General features: G+C 44.6%; 1 protein-coding gene across 1 annotated transcript in view; it reads right to left on the bottom strand.

The window, feature by feature from the left end:
* The window catches only part of wnt6b (wingless-type MMTV integration site family, member 6b), an 80,334-nt gene extending 64,047 nt beyond the window's left edge, over positions 1-16,287 (bottom strand). Inside the window, exon 1 of the mRNA XM_068034470.1 lies at positions 15,134-16,287. Within this exon, the coding sequence (XP_067890571.1) occupies positions 15,134-15,210 (77 nt within the window). The 5' untranslated portion in view covers positions 15,211-16,287. The remainder of the gene's footprint in view (positions 1-15,133) is intronic.
* Between the last annotated feature and the right edge of the window lie 3,336 nt (positions 16,288-19,623).

The raw sequence follows: 19,623 nt of genomic DNA, 5'->3' as shown, positions 1-19,623 counted from the left end.
GGATAACTATGGAAAGAGTAGGACCCATTAGGGACCAAGGGGGAAATTTGTGGGTGGAGCCAGAGGACATTGGAAGGGTGTTGAACGAATACTTCACATCTGTCTTCACCCAAGAGAAAGAGGATGTAGATATGGAAAGTAGAGAGAGAGAGTGTGAGGTTCTTGAGCAAATTGTCATAGGGAGTTCCGAAGAAGGGTCACTGACCTGAAACGTTAACTCTGCTTCTCTTTCCACAGATGCCGCCAGACCTGCTGAGTGGTTCCAGCATTTCTTGTTTTTATGTCATAGGGAGTGACAAGGTATTGGAGGTTTTGGAAGGCTTAAAAGTGGACAAATCTCCAGGTCCGGACGATTTGTGTCCCAGAATGCTGTGGGAGGCGAGGGTGGAGATTGCAGGTGCTCTGACCCTAATTTTTAATTCCTCTCTGGCCACGGGGGAGGTGTCAGAGGACTGGAGAACAGCTAATGTGGTCCCACTATTTAAGAAAGGTTGTAGAGGTAAGCCATGGAACTACAGACCAGTGAGTCTCACATCAGTGGTAGGGAAACTATTGGAGAAAATTCTGAAGGAGAGAATCTATCTCCACTTGGAGAGGCAAAATTTGATTAGGAATAGTCAGCATGGCTTTGTCAGAGGGAGTCATGCCTCACAAATTTGATTGAATTTTTTGAGCATGTGACCAGGTGTGTAGATGAGGGTAGTGCAGTTGATGTAGTTTAGATGGATTTCAGCAAAGCCTTTGACAAGGTCCCACATGGGAGACTTATCAAGAAAGCAAATGCACATGAGATACAAGGTAACTTGATAAGGTGGATTCAAAATTGGCTTAGCTGTAGGAGACAGAGAGTGATGACAGACGGTTGTTTTAGTGACTGGAAGCCAGTGTCCAGTGGCGTACCACAGGGATCTGTGCTGGGTCCCCTATTGTTTGTCATTTATATAAATGACATAGATGACTATGTGGGGGGTAGGATCAGTAAGTTTGCGGATGACACAAAGATTGTCCGAGTGGTTAACAGTGAGGCAGAGTGTCTTAGGTTACAGGAAGATATAGACGGGATGGTCAAATGGGCAGGAAAGTGGCAGATGGAATTTAACGCTGAAAAGTGTGAGGTGATACACTTTGGAAGGAGGAATGTGACACAGAAGTATTCAATGAATGGCCTGACACTGGGAAGTTCCGAGGAACAAAGGGACCTTGGCGTGTTTGTCATAGATCTCTGAAGGCAGAAGGGCAGGTTCATAGGGTGGTGAAAAAGGCATATGGGACACTTGCCTTTATCAATCGAGGCATAGATTACAAAGGCAGGGAGGCCATATTGGAATTGTACAGATCTTTGGTAAGGCCACAGCTGGAGTACTGTGTGCAATTCTGGTCGGCACATTATAGGAAGGATGTGATTGCATTGGAGGGGGTGCAGAGGCGATTCATCAGGATGTTGCCTGGGATGGAACATTTAAGCTATGAAGAGAGGTTGGATAGGCTTGGGTTGTTTTCACTGGAGCAGAGAAGACTGAGGGGTGACCTGATCGAGGTGTACAAGATTATGAGGGGCATGGACAGGGTGGATCGGGAGCAGCTGTTCCCCTTAGTTGAAGGGTCAGTTACAAGGGGTCACAAGTTTAAGGTGAGGGGCGTGAGGTTTAAGGGGGATTTGAGGAAGAACATTTTTACCCAGAGGGTGGTGACGGTCTGGAATGCCCTGCCTGGGAGGGTGGTAGAGGTGGGTTGCCTCACATCCTTTAAAAAGTACCTGGATGAGCACTTGGCACGTCATAACATTCAAGGCTATGGGCCAAGTGCTGGCAAATGGGATTAGGTAGACAGGTCAGGTGTCTTTAATGCATCGGTGCAGACTGGATGGGCCAAAGGGCCTCTTCTGCACTGTATTATTCTGTGATTCTGTGAATGATATCTGTGGCCAGCAAAAGAACGCACCAAAAATTAACAAAACCACACAATATTTTGTGTTCTTCAAGGGTCCCTGATATTTTTCTTTCCCATTGACTACATGTCTATATGATTTTTTTCTCCCTAAATGGTTATTTTGCTTCCACATATTCATTATTCTATATATTATGTTTTATTCATTCATGGGACATGTGCGTCGCTGACAAAACCAGCATATATCAGCCATCACATGCCATACATAAACCACCTGAACCTTCCCATTAGATTCCAGCCCGTAACTCACTCCCGGGTATCCATTATTCGATATATATATAAACCACCCAAACCACTCGATTAGATTCCAGCCTGTAACTTACCCCCAGGTATCCATTATTCTATATATAAACCATCTGAACCCCTTGATTAGCCTGAAACTCACTCCCAGGTGTACTATATTACCAGTCATGTGATGTGTAAACCCTTGGTTGCACGTCCATTTTATTATGCTTTCACTGGTATCCCAGCTCGGTCTCTGCCGCACACTCACTGTGCCAAACACTTAGTTATTAACCTGCCCAGTGTCTAAATGTGATGCACAAATACCAAATAGCTGACACTTAGCAAAAAGCTGTAATTCAATCTTCCTGCTAACATTCGTAAAGCACTCAAGCATTGCATCAGGACTGTCTGTTTGGATTGCAGTCTTGTAACGAGCTACTGGCTATCTCCTATATAAATTCCTGCCTTGTGTATAGTACACCTCACATTTTAGCTGTGTCTTGAGCAGAAAAACTCTTGTCACACATTCCTGATTGAAATTTAAGCCAATAAAAATAATTTATCACTCACCATGTATCCTGATTGGTTCCTGGGAAATTTGACCCAACCACTCACTTCATTATTCCTTCATATATCTCTCATTAATGTCTATCATATTCTCCAATCCCTTATATGCAATATAACCAGCACCATCATACTTCAAAGTGTTAAATCTATTGAAAATGATAGGAAGAACAATCGTCATTTCAGGTAGTTTCTTTCCCCCTAATTCCTAGAGCCAGAAAGTACCAGCAATTTCCAAACTGCCCTCACCATGCAACAATTGAACTCTGACTGACCTTAGATTGCTGACTTCCATGAATTAGACTTTGTAGCCTTAATGGGAAAAGCTGCTGAAACACAACTCCAACCTAGAAGGAAAGTTGGGTTTTTTGTAGAAGGGATGGTGAAGTAGTGAGCTCCTTTATCCCACACCCCTGTTCTGTGCTCCATAACTAATCACTTCCATCCTCCCCCACCCCATGAGAGAGAAAGTGAAGCATGCAACCCCTCAGCCCCACCCCCACTCCCACCAGAAAAATCAACCTGGCAGACAACAAGCAACCAGCAGCCTCTTGTTGGCTTGCATTCATATTCTAGCATGTTATGAGCAATGCACCTGGAGCACCAGAAAATGATGCTAAAGAGCAGGCAAGTAATTAATTGACTGTAAAGTGCTTTGGGACGTCCGGAGGACATGAAATGCTCTTTGTTCCTGTGAGTTATTTTCTTATTTAATGCTGATGGTAACGTTAATATTATCAATATAATATTATTAATATCAACATTATCATTAATATTAAAATAACACTGAGCAGGAAATGTAGTACCTATTGCTGGGTTTGTGACAATGACACTGTTCACATAACAACATTTTAAAGCGTTATTACAAAATTTTTGTCTTCTTACCTAAGGAAGGATATACTTCCCTTAAAAGGAGTTCAATGAAGGTTCCCTAAACTGATTCCTGAGATGAGAGGATCGCCTGTAGGGAGAGATTGATAGACTGGGCCTATATTCCCTAGAATTTAAAAGAATAAAAGGTGATCTCATTGAAACATATAAAATTCTTATGGGAGTTGATAGGGGAGATGCTGAAAGAATATTTCCCCTGGCCGGGGAATCTAGAACATGGAGTCACAGTCTCAGAATAAGGAGTCAATCATTTAGGACTGAGCTGGAGAGAAATTTCTTCATTCAAAGGGTTGTAATCTTTGGAGTTCTCTACTCCCTAGAGTTGTGGATGCTCAGTCACTGAGTATATTCGACACTGAGGTCAATAGATTTTTAGGTGCTAAGGGAATTAAGGATATTGTCAAGAAAACCCGATATGCCAAATGAGAACTATTAATTTCATCGGTTGGAAACTTACATTCGATTTTTAGTGGAGAAAAATCTTGTAGTTAACTTTTTTTAAAAAAACAGCAGCCCAGATGGCCACCGCAATTTGCATCTGAAATACTGTTTCATATTCAAAAGATCCACCCGGAGCCAGAGGTTTGAACGCATGGACTGAGGACAATGGCTTGCTCTAAGTGATTGAATTACCTAAAATGGCTTCATTAGCATGGCAGTCAAGGCAATCTTAACACATTGACGTTGAAAGAGCAAACCCCCTCCAAGTGTAAATTGGCATCCCGGGGCCTGCGGAGCCAATTCCTAACCTACAATTTCGTTAGAAGGTTCCAGTAAACCTGAAGCAGCCATGTGATCATCTGTCCGTCTCAGGGGAATCTGGTTTTGTTTTCCTTGGATAAAGAGACAAGCAGTGACTCGGTGTGTGCAGCAGCAGAAGGCTGCATGCTTCACTTTCTCTCTCTCTCGAAAACGTCAAGTTGAAAACCGTCTGTGACTGTGGGCCCTCCAAGCCTACAGACTGCTACAGCCAGAGATCGTGGAAGAGAGCCAACTACAAATCTGCCTCCAAGAAAACCCTGAGCAAAGCGGACCAACCACAAAGTGCACTTTGACCAGCCAAGGACTTCAAGAATACAGCTTCAGCAGGAAGATCACCGGATCATCCACTCCACAGACTGTGTATTCCAGTTCCATTTATTCTGGTCTCTAATCCAACCACCAAATCTATGTTTCCCTCTGTAATCTATTTGTGTGTGTGTGTGCGATTCCCATGTGAATTTGTGCATGAATGTGTAGCGTTAATTTTATTATTTTAAAATCAGGGTTAGATTGTTAAGTATAATAGACTTACTTCTTTCTTGTTTAAACTCAAGAAAACCTGTCAGATTGGTTCTTTCATGATCACAGTAAAGGTAAAACACTCACGGAGGCAATAAGCACAACCACAGTTTTAAAAGAAATAAACCCTATTGTGGTCAAATGAGAGGAAGGGCGAAAGGGGTGACTGTGACCCCCTCCTCACTTGGCCGGAACAGAAATATGGGGATCATGCAGGGAAGTGGAGTTGAGGTAGATGATCAACCATAATCACATTGAATGGTGTAGCAGGCTCAAAGGCTGAATGGCCTACTCACGCCTATATGTCCTTATGTTCTCAGTTAGAATGCTCATTGAGTGAATACACTGGCTAGTGTAATGGTTGCAGGTCCAATCCCTGATCTTTGCTGATAGCTAACCTTAGCAAGGAAAATCATAGGGACACTACAATTGGTCCCTATCTCTCTTGGGCTACAGAAGGCAGAATCAGCAGGGTTCTCCCTCCTCAACACTATCCAATGTTCTAAGAATGGATGCTGACAGAGGACAGGGTGAGGCTCAGCTGTGACACCCCCTCCTATTGAATGGCGAGCCAACACTAGGCTTAGACATGAATAATGGACATTGGGCTAGGTATGGGAGGGTAGCCTGTGCCCATGGAAATGTGTACCCTGGAAGAATCAATGCCTTTGGGAGTGAATTACAGAATAGAACTGGTGGCACTCAACACTGTATTAAAGGGACATGAATGCACAAAAGGCAGCCAATAGCAGAAAATGAGATGCCAAAGGGACCTCCAAGGGGCCTACTGCCTTCAGCTCATATTCTGACACACACAGATATGGCCACATGCCACTCACACAACAATACAATAATTTTTCCTCTTAAATATGTCACTAAGGTCTTTGAATGAAAGCTGTTCTACATTGTTTTACAATCTTTGAGATACAAGAGAGTGTCTGGTCATGTACTTCTATAAGGAATGTAAATTATCAATCCTGTGACCTCTTCCTTTTAGTCTATCTCTCTGTCCATCCCTTCTCTCTCCATCAAAAGAGTACGTTAAAATTACATATAAGATGGATGTTAGGAATAACAATTAAATGGAGTAGTTCTAAGCAAGTCATACAAGACCACAACATGAAGAGCTTACACACATGACCAGAGCCTATTAAGATTGAATTACAATCTTAAAAACCACAGGTATTCATCCTGCTAGAATCTCATACTGTATCCCTGAATCTATCTTAGTACTTCGACACTCAATCAGATTCAGCCCACATCCTTCATGTCATATTCAATCAACAATAAGCTGAGCTTCAACCACAACCCCCCTATATCTACTCCATCATTAAGACCAACTGCTTCATCCTCTAAAATATTGCAGACCTCCTTACCTCCCTTCCTCATCCTCACTGTGGCTGAGAGCCTCCTCCACATTCATCACCTCCAGACTTGACCTCTCCAATTTGTTCTTCCTTAGCTCATGAATTCCAACTCAACCAGAATGGCTGCCACCTCCATCCTGACCTGGGGGAGACAGTGGTGTAGTGGTAATGTCACTGGATTGGTAATCCAGAGACCCAGGCTAATGCTATAGGTACACAGGTTCAAATCCCATCGCGACAGCAGGTGGAAATTAAATTTATTAATAAAACTCATCTGGAATTGAAAGCTAGTCTCAGTAATCGTGCCATGAAACTATCATCGATTGTCACAAAAACCCATCTGGTTCACTAATGTCCTTTAAGGAAGGAAAGAGGTCCTTACCTGGTCTGACCTACACGTGACTCAAGACCCACAGCAATGTGGTTGACTCTTATCTGCCCTCTAAAATGGCCTAGCAAGCCACTCAGTTTAAGGGCAATTAGGGATGGGCAACAAATGCTGGCCTAGCCAGCAACATACACCTCCCATGAAAGAATAAAAAAAGCCCCATTTCACCTATCATGCTTCTCCTTTCCTAATGCGTCAAGTTCAAAATCATTTCCCTCATGCACAAATCCCTCCATTGTTCACTTGGCTTCTGTATTTTCATTCAGCCCTATCTTCCTCCACTCTTAAAATGTCTTCTTGTACATTTCCTCCTGTCTCCACTTTACCAGAAGTCACACACAAAGGAAGAACTTGCATTTGTAGAGCACCTTCCATGACCTCAGTTTCCTAAAGTGCTTGACAGACAACTTTTTGAAGTAGTGCTGCTGTAATGTAGAAAACCCAGCACCAATTTATGCACAGCAAATACATTATGACCAGAAATTCTGTTTTAGTGATGTTGGTTGAGAGACAAATGTTGGCCAGGTCACTGAAGAGAAATTCCCGGCTCTTCTTTGAAAAATGCCATGGGATCTTTGTTGTCCACCTTCTAGGGCATGGGGGACCTTGGTTTAATGTCTCATTTGAAAGGCAGCACTGCCAACAGTTCAGCTCTCCCTCAGTACTGCACTGTAGTGACAGCGTAGTTTTGTGCTCAAGTCTTTCGAGTGGGATTATGAACCCACGGACTTGTAGCTCCCACCTCAGCCTTCTGCCATTTTGGCCCCACACTATAGCATTCTCTTCATTAAACCTCGTGGCTCTGCTACGTCTCACCCCACCTTCAAAATGCCTCCCCAACTCTTTGCACATCCCTGATTTTAATCGCTCCATCATTGGTGGCCGTGCTTTCAGCTGCCTGAGCCCTAAACTCTGAAATTTCCTCCCTAAACCTCTCCGCCTCTTCACCTCTCTCTCCTCCTTTAAGACACTCCTTAAAACTTACCTCTTTGACCAAGCTTTTGATCATCTAACCATTATCACCAGCAGTACCAAAATTAATTTGACAATGCTCTTGTAAACTGCCTTGGGAAATTTTGCTGCATTAAAGGGGTTATATAAATGCAAGTTATTGTTGTTTGGTCACTCCCTGAACCCAACTTGAGCTAATTAAAGTCATTGGCAGCTGTCCCTAGATTGGCTGTTCCTTAGCTCATCCCTCTTGGGCAGAGTCCAAACTCCAGGTCAGAAAGAGACAGCAGGAAATGACTGGCTTCCTCATTCTTTCCAGTTACTTCTTTAAGATGGTTCAGTTGTGATTTGTGCGTATTCGAAACAAAATATGACGTCTGCAAAGTACAGACACATCTGGCAACTTTTATAAATAAACAACGCTGTCCATAACTTTTTAGGAAACTTATCTTGTCATCACCAGATGGTAATGTGAGACAACAAGCAATGTTTTTATATCAAACAGACAGGTACGTCCAGTAGTTCGTACAGTCCCTGAAAGGTCCTGTTGTCTCCTCACATCTTCATTTTGCACATGTCAGGTGGATAAAAATCTGACTGAGCGATGCCAGGAAACCAGCACCTGCTGTCTCTCAGTCCAGCACTCAAACAATCATACTACCCAACTGCTCACAGTTTTTGAACAACTTTTTACTCCAAAATAACGTCAAATATGTTACCTTTGTTTAATGCAGACGCAATTGAAAGGATATTAAAAACAACAGAGACATAGGAGCCTGAGATACATAGAAATTACATAGAATTTACAGTACAACTGGTCCATGCCAATGTTTATGCTCCACATGAGCCTCCTCCCATCCCACTTCAGCTAACCCTATCAGCATAGCATCAAAAGACACCAGATAATTACAGTCTCGATATAGGACTTGTGTTTGGCAATGATAACAGAAAATAAACATTGTACAATGCATGTAGTAATCTGCTCCTTGATACTTTCTAGGGAATTTGAGGAACAGGACAGCAGGCCAAGCAAGCCTTCTCCTTTTTCTAAGATCAAATCCACTTTCTCACCATAACCGCAAAGCCCTCCTCTCCCCGACACACACCTGGTTGACTTTTAAATCAATTTATACAATCAGCCTGAAGTTATAATAACCCTGTATAAAACATTGGTTCCGTCTCAACTGATGTATTGTGTCCAATTCTGAGAACACATTTAAGGAAGGATGTGATGGCATTAGGGTGCAGAAAAGATGCACGAGAATGGTTCCAGGGATGAGGGACTTCGGTTATGTGGTTAGGTTGGAGAAACTGGGGCTGTTTACTTGGAGAAGAGAAGATTTGATAGAGGTGTTCAAAATCACGAGGGGTGTGGATAGAGTAGATAGGGAGAAATTGTTCCCATTGGCAGAAGGATCGAGAACCAGAGGACACTGATTTAAAGGAAGCAATGGCGACATGAGGAAAGACCTTTTTTATAGGTGAGTGGTTAGGATCTGGAATACACTGCCTGAAAGTGTGGTAGAGGCAGATTCAATCAAAGCCTTCAAAAGAGAATTGGGATAATTATCTGAAGAGAAACAAATTGCAGGGCTACAGGGAAAAGGAGGGGGAGTGGAACGACGTGAGTTGCTCTTGCAGAGAGCCGGTACAGACACGATGGGCAGAACGGCATCCTGCATGCTGTAACCATTCTATAGTTCTATGGTTCGATTCAGTGGCCGTCCCTAGCCACAGCCTGTGTGTAAAATAGTTCTCCTGAACCCTTTACTGACTCCTAATCCCCTCACTGTTGGCCCCTAATATTTGGCTTCAGCAGTGTGAACTGTAGAGCTGAGTCCACGGTCATGGAACTCCCAGCGAGGAGTGGCACTCAGGGGGAGCACTTTTCGGAAAATTCTGGGGCTGGTGGTCCCTGATTTTGCTTCTCTTCGGATGAATGGGCGTAAAATCAAAGGCTGTTACACATGATCACCAACCAGTGCCCTGTGTGAGTGTCTCTCCTCATGGGGAGCTTCACACATGGGGAATCAGCTCTTATATGCCTGGTTCAATTTTACCAATCCCCTTCATTATTTTGAGAATTTTTGTTAGGTCACCTTGAACCTCCCTCTTTTCCAAGCAGAAATATGAGAAAAATAAAACTTGCACCTTTCACGACCATGAGGATGACCCGAAGCGCTTTACAGCCAATGACTTACTTTTGAAAATTTGGTCGCTGTTTTAATGTAGGGAACCCATCAGACACTGTGCCACAAACAGCGATGAGAAATGTAGACAGCTCATCTGTACTAAATGTTGGTTGACAGACAAATATTGGGCAGAATGCTAGGAGGACTCCCTGCTCCTCTTTAAATCGTCCACCCCAGAGGGCAGACCATCTGAGTTGGTTTAATGTCTCATCTGAAAGATGGCACCTCCAACAGTGCAGCACGGCTCTTGCAGAGAGCCAGGAGAGGTATGATGGGCCAAATGGCCTCCTTTTGTGCTGTAACCATTCTATGATTTGATTCAGTACTGCAATTGAAATGCCAGCTCAGATTTTGTGCTCAAGTCTCTGGCATGGGACTGGAACCCACAACCCTCTGATTGAGATGTGAGAGTGTAACAACAGCAGAATGTTCGATGACTACTTAACAGACTTTAGCAGTAGCAATGCTAAGTGCAAGGCTTGTAACAGATGAATGACCTTGCCTTAGCAACTTGCCCTGCTGGCCATCTAGTTAAAAGGCATTGGTTGATGTAGCATTAAGTTATCTGGACCAAAAGCCCCAGATTCAATTCCATTCTGTGCTGAGTTAGTTGATTGCTCCAAAGTAGCAGTAGGGGTGTTGCATTTGGACTCATCTCCCCTCCTGCGTTCTCATCAAGTTGAGCTGAAGAATCAGCCAGGGTCCCTACCTCAGTTACTATCTGTGGCTCAGTTGGTAGCACTTTTTTCCTCTGAGTCAGAAGGTTGTGTGTTCAAGTTCCACTCCAGGCCTTAAATACAACAATCTAGGCTGACACTCCAGCTCAATATTGAGGGAGTGCTGCACTGTTGGAGGTGCTGTACATTGGATGAGATATTAAACTGAGACTCCATTTGCCCTTTTTGGTGGATGTAAAAAAAATCCCATGCATTATTTCAAAGAACAGCAGGGGAGTTCTCCCCAGTGTCCTGGCCAATATTTAACCCTCAATCAACATCATTATAAACAGATTTTCTAATCAATATCAAATTGCTGTTTGTGGGAGCTTGCTGTGCACAAATTGGCAGTCGTGTCTCTTACATTACCATAGTAACTACACTTCAACAAAGTACTTCATTGGCTGTAAAAGCACTTTGGGATGCCCAGTGATTGTGAAAGGCGCTATATAAATGCAAGTCTTTCTTTTTCAATGACCCCTTGCTGGAATGCCTATGATTGTGGATGTTGGGTGAAGAGACTCAACCTTGGCTATGTACTTACCACTATTGATCAGCTTGCCAGTGTCAGCTACATGTCTCAAGAAGCCAATTGTCTGACATATCAAGAGGAAGAAATATATTTATTCAGCACCCTAACAACCGCAGGATGTCTCAAGGAATTTTACAGCCAATGAAGTACTTTTGAAGTGCAGTCAGTCCATGAAGCACTGCAGTCAATTTGCACACAGCAAGCTCCCACAGACAGCAATGTGATAATGACCAGATAATGTGTTTTTAGTGATGTTGACTGAAGGCTAAATATTGGTCAGGACACCAAGGGTGACTTCCCTGCCCTACTTCAAGAGCCATGGGAACTTTTAGAGCAGTCAGGGGTCTCGGTTTAACAAGTCATCCGAAAGACGGTGCCTCCAACACAGCAGCACTCCCTCAGTGCTACACAGGACTGTCAACCTCGATTTTGTGCTTAAGTCTCTGGAAACAGCTGACGCAATAAAACCAAGCCCCACTGCAATCCGTGCCTTCAGCAGAGGAAGAGGAAAAATTGTGTCGCGGGTGGGGGAGAAAGATTAAATAACTTTGAGTAAAGGGTCATATCAAGATAATTTGCTTACAGCACAAAACTTTCCTGCTAAGATACAACTGATCTCTGGCAATGCAGTACAAGTGAAGAAATGAACTATCAGTATTGCTTTGTTATTGGTGGGTAGAGAAGGGAGCTGAAATTAATAGGTCAAGTCGGCATAAGGAGGGAGGAAGTGTTGGGTATTCTAAAAGGCATTAAGGTGGACAAGTCCCCAGGTCCGGATGGGATCTATCCCAGGTTACTGAGGGAAGCGAGAGAGGAAATAGCTGGGGCCTTAACAGATATCTTTGCAGCATCCTTAAACACGGGTGAGGTCCCGGAGGACTGGAGAATTGCTAATGTTGTCCCCTTGTTTAAGAAGGGTAACAGGGATAATCCAGGTAATTATAGACCGGTGAGCCTGACGTCAGTGGTAGGGAAGCTGCTGGAGAAGATACTGAGGGATAGGATCTATTCCCATTTGGAAGAAAATGGGCTTATCAGTGATAGGCAACATGGTTTTGTGCAGGGAAGGTCATGTCTTACCAACTTAATAGAATTCTTTGAGGAAGTGACAAAGTTGATTGATGAGGGAAGGGCTGTACATGTCATATACATGGACTTCAGTAAGGCGTTTGATAAGGTTCCCCATGGTAGGCTGATGGAGAAAGTGAAGTCGCATGGGGTCCAGGGTGTACTAGCTGGCTGGGCAACAGGAGACAGAGAGTAGCAGTGGAAGGGAGTTTCTCAAAATGGAGACGTGTGACCAGTGGTGTTCCACAGGGATCCGTGCTGGGACCACTGTTGTTTGTGATATACATAAATGATTTGGAGGAAAGTATAGGTGGTCTGATTAGCAAGTTTGCAGACGACACTAAGATTGGTGGAGTAGCAGATAGTGAAGGGGACTGTCAGAGAATACAGCAGAATATAGATAGATTGGAGAGTTGGGCAGAGAAATGGCAGATGGAGTTCAATCAGGGCAAATGCGAGGTGATGCATTTTGGAAGATCCAATTCAAGAGTGAACTATACAGTAAATGGAAAAGTCCTGGGGAAAATTGATGTACAGAGAGATTTGGGTGTTCAAGTCCATTGTTCCCTGAAGGTGGCAACGCAGGTCAATAGAATGGTCAAGAAGGCATACGGCATGCTTTCCTTCATCGGACGGGGTATTGAGTACAAGAGTTGGCAGGTCATGTTACAGTTGTATAGGACTTTGGTTCGGCCACATTTGGAATACTGCGTGCAGTTCTGGTCGCCACATTACCAAAAGGATGTGGATGCTTTGGAGAGGGTGCAGAGGAGGTTCACCAGGATGTTGCCTGGTATGGAGGGCGCTAGCTATGAAGGGAGGTTGAGTAGATTAGGATTATTTTCATTAGAAAGACGGAGGTTGAGGGGTGACCTGATTGAGGTGTACAAAATCATGAGAGGTATAGACAGGGTGGATCGCAAGAAGCTTTTTCCCAGAGTGGGGGATTCAATTACTAGGGGTCACGAGTTCAAAGTGAGAGGGGAAAAGTTTAGGGGGGGATATGCGTGGAAAGTTATTTATGCAGAGGGTGGTGGGTGCCTGGAACGCGTTGCCAGCGGAGGTGGTAGACGCGGGCACGATAGCGTCTTTTAAGATGTATCTAGACAGATACATGAATGGGCAGGAAGCAGAGAGATACAGACCCTTAGAAAATAGGCGATATGTTTAGATAGAGGATCTGGATCGGTGCAGGCTTGGAGGGCCGAAGGGCCTGTTCCTGTGCTGTAATTTTCTTTGTTCTTTGTTCTTTGTTCTAATACTTTGAGAAATGTAATCTATTAAACACTGGTATACTTATCAACAACTTGCACACATAGAATTATACTTGGTGTTAAAGAGTTAAATTACGTGAGATTTTAACTCACACAAAACTCATTCACAAACACAGAGTTAAAATTGAGCCCAGGTTGCAACAACTTGGCGTGTATTTCCCCTGAGTTTAGAAGGTTGAGGGGGTAATACAATCGAGGTGTTTAAAATGAGAAAGAAGTTCAATAGCATCAATATGGAGAAACTATCTCCCAAACAAGAGGGAATAAACTTAAAATTAGGCCATTTAAAATGGAAATTAGGAAGCACTTCTTCACACAAAGGGGTAGTGGAAATGTCGAACTCTCTCCCCAAAAAGGCTGTGGAGGCTGGGATTCAATTGAAAATTTTCAAGACTGAGATCTTTGTTGGGTGAGGGTGTCAAGGGATATGGAGCAAAGGTGGATAGATGGAGTTAGAAGATAGATCAGCCATGATCTAATTCAATGGTGGAACAGGCTCGAGGGGCTGAATGGTCCACACCTGTTCCTATGTTCTTAGATGTATAATGGTAAAAACCAATGGGCTAGAGCTGACCTAACTCCCCTCCCCCATCCAGTTTTTGGACCAGACAGTCTGGTTTTTTCACCTAAAACATAACCCACACACTATTAAGTCTGTCTTAGGAAATAAAAGTCCTCTCTTTCCATAATGTGGAAAGATTAGTTATTAAAGTTTTGGATTAATTTCCTTCAGCAGCTAAAAAAGGGTCAGGAGTCAGGGACCATGGTCCTGTGCCCAGTCCCGTTTCACACTTGGTGAAAGGTTGGTGGTATTGTTGTAGGAAGCTGCACACACAGACCCCTCTTAGAGTCTGTCCAATATTCTCCGCTGAGCAGATTACTGTAAGAATGAATGGGAAATAACACACTATACAATTAACACGTAAGTGGCACCAGGGAAGTTTATTAAAGGCTTACTAAAAGTTAAACACAGAGTGAAACCATCTCTCTCTTTATGCTTTAAAACACAACTTGGTTCACTGGGCACTGCCACTTGTCTCTTGCTGGGGTGGAATGGTTAAGGAATTAGAGGGCTGGGCAGAGATGAGATTGTCTATCAGATTTAAAGAACACTGTCTTCCTGGAAAAGTATTCTGACAAACAGCTTTTCCCTCTGTTTTTCGTGTGTGTGTGTGTGTGTGTGTGGAGTGGGGGGCAGTACTGAAACGCTGCCAGTCATTCCCATCACTATCATGTCATATGCAATGAAGGCAAATGTGTATTTTTGTATGATTTATGTTGCTGTGTGTCAATAGAAAATAAAACATTTTTTTAATGAAGACTGCACCTTCTAATATGTGAATAACTATGTGCAGCTTCACTCTCTGTCCATTCAGATGTCGGGGTGGGCGGGAAGCTCAGGCAAAGAGGACTGGTAGGGAGAACCCAAATAGAGGGAGAAATAGAGAGAAACAGACAAAGGGAGAGAGAGAAAAGAAAGAAATGTTTAGCATTTATATAAACAGAGAAAAAGACAGAGAGGGAGAAGAGAAAGAGACTGGGAGACAGAGAAAAGACAGCGAGAAGGAAGAAAAAGAGACAAGGATAAGGAGAAAAAGACAGTCACGCAAGAAAGAACGATTACAAAGAGACAGAAAGAGAACCCGAGGGGGGGAGAGAGAGAGAGAGCGAGATAAAGAGGGACAAGAGGGAAAGGCAAAGAGACAGAGAAAGAATAATTCACTTGTAGTTACTCACCACCAAAGGCTAATGATGTTTGCAGGACACAGTAGGAGGAAGAAGAGGGCGAGTTGTACCCGGGACACAGGCTCCATCCTCTGGGCAGGTAGTGGACTCTGCACTCGGGCTGGCCTCAGACGGAGCTTCACTCTGGCTGGGAGGGCTAGCTGCTGGAGAGATGGTCTTCTCACTGCCCCGGGCAGGTTAGACCGAGGGCAGAGACCTTGGTGATGGGGCGTTGGCTCCCCTGAACTGGAAACTGGAGAAGGAGAAGGAATCCCCTGGGCGACAAGCGACTCTTCAACTCCGAGGAATCAAGGTCTTCAGGGAGGCGAGTCCCGGTCTGAACGAGGTCGGGCTGCAGAAAAGTTGGGAGGATTTTCTCATCGGGTGGAAGGGAGATGTGGGCAACATGGAGCCGACGTGGAGGAGCTCGGGGACGGGTTGGCGAGATCCAGAGAGACAGTGGGACCAAGAGTTGGGAAGCGATGAATCCAGGTCTTCACATGAGAGTCTTTACAAAGGGAGGGTGTCAGGATCTTGCAGAGGGGAGCAGTACAAAGTCAGCGGACCCCTCCCTCTCTGTCTCTCACTTTGGAGAGCCTCACAACTGGATCTTCCTCTCTGCTAGTCCCAGTTTATAGAGAAGGGAAGGAGAGGGAGAGAGCTGAAACTCGATCAGGAGAGTAAAGACCGCTGGAAGAAACTGAGCAAATTCAGAGAGAGAAAGGCAGCTCGCATTGAACTGGGAAATTAAAGAAAGAAATCTCAATGGAAATACAATGGAATGTCATTCATTCTGACCCAAGTAGGGTCATTCCCAATTGGAGTCAAATATCTGCTCTTTCCAACGCAAGGGCTCGGCGCCTCTTCAATCCCAATCCATCAATCTCCGAAACGGGGAGACTGGGCTCTCCTCGCAGCCTCCCTTCCTTTGCAAGCCTCCAAGACCGGGTGGGAAGTGGACCAATTTCCCCAGTCAATCTGGGAATAGCCAGCAAGAAAGATAATTTTTAAAAAATCAAAGAGGACAAAAGAGGGAATAAAGACGGCAGATTCCTTTAAAGCCACACAGAGAGAGCAGAGCTCTTTAAGGATAGTTCATGCTTTCTTTTCAGAAAGTTAGCGGTGTTTGAGAGAAGTTCGGAGAGTCGGGCGGAGCTCCCTGTGCACTGTCAGCTCTCAGGGTCCGCTGCTCTGCGCTCTGCTGTTCTTTCAAATGTTGGCTATTTTGCCAGCCAGGGAACAATCACTCTCTTCTCCCACACATTCGCTCATCTTACGCTGCTGGCTGACGTCGCTCCGGGCCAAAAAATGTTTGTGTGTCAGTCAGTGAGGAGGGTTGATCATTTGCGAGGAGAAGGAGGAGGGAGGTGATGGCGAGTCAGGGTCGCTGGCGGATCTGTTTACTGTAAGCACGGGAGGAATGGAGATGGAATCAGCCAGCAGCGAGACAGAGAGCGTTAAGAGTTCCGGCTATTACCTGGGAAGCAAAACAGGTAGAGAGAGAGATAGAAACTAAGAGAGAGATTGAGAGAAACTGAAAGAGACTGTCAGAAAGAGGGGGCAGAGAGATAGAGACTGAGAGAGATAGACTGAAAGAGACTGTCATAAAAAGGGGGCAGAGAGATCGAGACTGAGAGAGAGAGAGAGAGAGAGACAGAGAGAGAGACTGAAAGAGATGTCAGAAAGAGGGGGCAGAGTGATAAAGACTGAGAGAGAGAGAGTGAGAGACTGTCAGAAAGAGGGGGCAGAGAGATAGAGAATGAGAGAGAGAGAGAGACAGAGAGAGAGAGTGAGAGAGAGAGACTGAAAGAGATGTCAGAAAGAGGGGGCAGAGAGATAGAGACAGAGAGAGAGAGAGAGAGACTGAGAGAGAGAGAGAGAGAGAGAGAGAGCGAGAGAGAGAGACTGAAAGAGATGTCAGAAAGAGGGGGCAGAGAGATAAAGACTGAGAGAGAGAGTGAGAGACTGTCAGAAAGAGGGGGCAGAGAGATAGAGACTGAGAGAGAGAGAGAGACTGAGAGAGAGAGAGAGCAAGAGAGAGAGAGAGAGAGCAAGAGAGAGAGACTGAAAGAGACTGTCAGAAAGAGGGGGCAGAGAGATAGAGACTGTGAGAGAGAGAGAGAGACTGAGAGAGAGAGAGAGAGAGAGACTGAAAGAGATGTCAGAAAGAGGGGGCAGAGTAATAGAGACTGAGAGAGAGAGAGAGAGAGACTGAGAGAGAGAGAGAGACTGAAAGAGATGTCAGAAAGAGGGGGCAGAGAGATAAAGACTGAGAGAGAGGAGAGAGTGAGAGACTGAAAGAGACTGTCAGAAAGAGGGGGCAGAGAGAGAGAGACAGAGAGAGAGAGAGAGAGAGAGAGAGAGACTGAAAGAGACTGTTAGAGAGAAGAGGCAGAGAGATTGAGACTGGGATAGACAGAGACTGAGAGAGAGAGAGACTGAAAGGTACTGAGAGAGGGGGCAGAGAGATAGACAGAGACTAGGATAGACAGAGACTGAGAGAGAGAGAGAGAGACTGTCAGAAAGAGGGGGCAGAGAGATAGAGACAGAGAGAGAGAGACTGAGAGAGAGAGAGAGAGAGAGACTGAAAGAGACTGTTAGAGAGGAGGCAGAGAGATAGACAGAGAGTGAGAGAGAGAGAGACTGAAAGTTACTGTGAGAGAGGGGGCAGAGAGATAGACAGAGACTGGGATAGACAGAAACTGAGAGAGAGAGAGACTGAAAGGTACTGAGAGAGAGGGGGCAGAGAGATAGACAGAGAGAGAGAGAGAGAGAGAGACTGATAGAGAGAGAGAGAGACTGAAAAGGACTGTTGGAGAGAGGGGGCAGAGAGATAGACTGAGATAGACAGAGTGAGAGAGAGACTGTCAGAGAGAGGGGGCAGAGAGATAGAGACTGAGATAGAGACAAGAGAGAATACAGGAGAGCTACAGGAAGAGACCGTGAGAGAGGGAGTAATTGAGAAAGATAGAGAGATAGACCATGAAAGAGTGACTGTGAGAGAGATTAAGAATGAGAGTGTGAGACTGAAAGTATGTGAGAGAGACAGATATTATAAAGAGTGAGAGAGACAGAGACTGAGAGAGACTGAGATAGAGTGTGAGAGACAGAGAGAGAGAGAGAGCCATGAAGACAGAGAGAGAAAGAGACAGAGAGAGATTGTGAGAAAGAGTGTCTGAGAGATAGACTGTGAGAAAGACAGAGAGAGAAAGACTGTAAGTGAAAGTGAAAGAAATATTAAGAAAGAAACAGGTAAAGTATTCACCTAGGAATAAAGATAATCAGAGAGGGAAAGAGTGTAAAAGAGAGAAGGAATGAGAGAGGGATAGGGGGAGCAGCATTACTCACCTGTAAGAAAAAACAGTGTGAAAAATGAAGAAAGAGAGTTGGGCAGCAAGAAAAATCGAAGAAACTTTTGAAGTGCAGTCACTGTTGTAACATAGGAAATGCAGCAGCCAATTTGCACACAGCAAGATCCCACAAACAGCAATCTGATCTGTTTTAGTGATGCTGGTTGAGAGATAAATATTGCCCAGGACACCCAGTACCCTTTTTAAAAAGAGTATTACTGGATCTTTTACATTCACTGTAGAGGGCCAGGCCTCAGTTTAACATCTCATTAGAAAGGTAACATGTCTAACAATGCAGCACTCCCCAATATTCCACTGAAATGTCAGCCTAGATTTTGTAGTTATCTTGGGAGAGGGACCTGAACCCACAGCCTTCAAACACAGAGGCAACAAGCACAATCCACTGAGCCCCAGCTGATAGAAGTGTGAAATTTACAAAGTTATGAGCGGCATGGATAGAGTGGATAGTCAAAAGCTTTTTCCCAGGGTGGAAGAGTCAGTTACTAGGGGACACAGGTTTAAGGTGCGAGGGGCAAAGTTTAGAGGGGATGTGCGAGGCAAGTTCTTTACACAGAGGGTGATGAGTGCCTGGAACTTGCTGCCGGGGGAGGTGGTGGAAGCAGGTACGATAGCGACGTTTAAGAGGCATCTTGACAAATACATGAATAGGATGGGAATAGAGGGATACGGTCCCCGGAAGTGCAGAAGGTTTTAGTTTAGACAGGCATCAAGATCGGCGCAGGTTTGGAGGGCTGAATGGCCTGTTCTTGTGCTGTACTGTTCTTTGTTCTTTGAAATATATGGACAGAGAAAGGGGAAGAGGTAGAGGAAGAAGACAGGGAGATTGGAAGAGGAGTAAAAGGAAGATGAGATGGTGTAGAATGATTGACAAAAGAACCAGAGGCAACAGGAGGAAAAATGTTTTTACACAGCGAGTGGTTTGGATCTGGAATGCACTGCCTGAGAGTGTGGTGGAAGCTGATTCAACCATGGCTTTCAAAAGGGAACTGGATAATTATCTGAAGAGAAAAAAATCTGCAGGGCTGCAGAAAAAGGGTGGGTGAGGGGGGGTGGCTAGTAATCCAGAGCCCCAGGCTAATGCCCTGGGGACACGGGTTCAAATCCCAACATGTCAGCTGGTGGAATTTAAAT

The sequence above is a fragment of the Heterodontus francisci genome, chromosome 7 (assembly GCF_036365525.1).
Source record: "Heterodontus francisci isolate sHetFra1 chromosome 7, sHetFra1.hap1, whole genome shotgun sequence".
NCBI lineage: Eukaryota > Metazoa > Chordata > Chondrichthyes > Heterodontiformes > Heterodontidae > Heterodontus > Heterodontus francisci.
The sequence above is the reverse complement of the archived record's forward strand: the minus strand, read 5'-3'. Positions and strand labels throughout refer to the sequence as shown.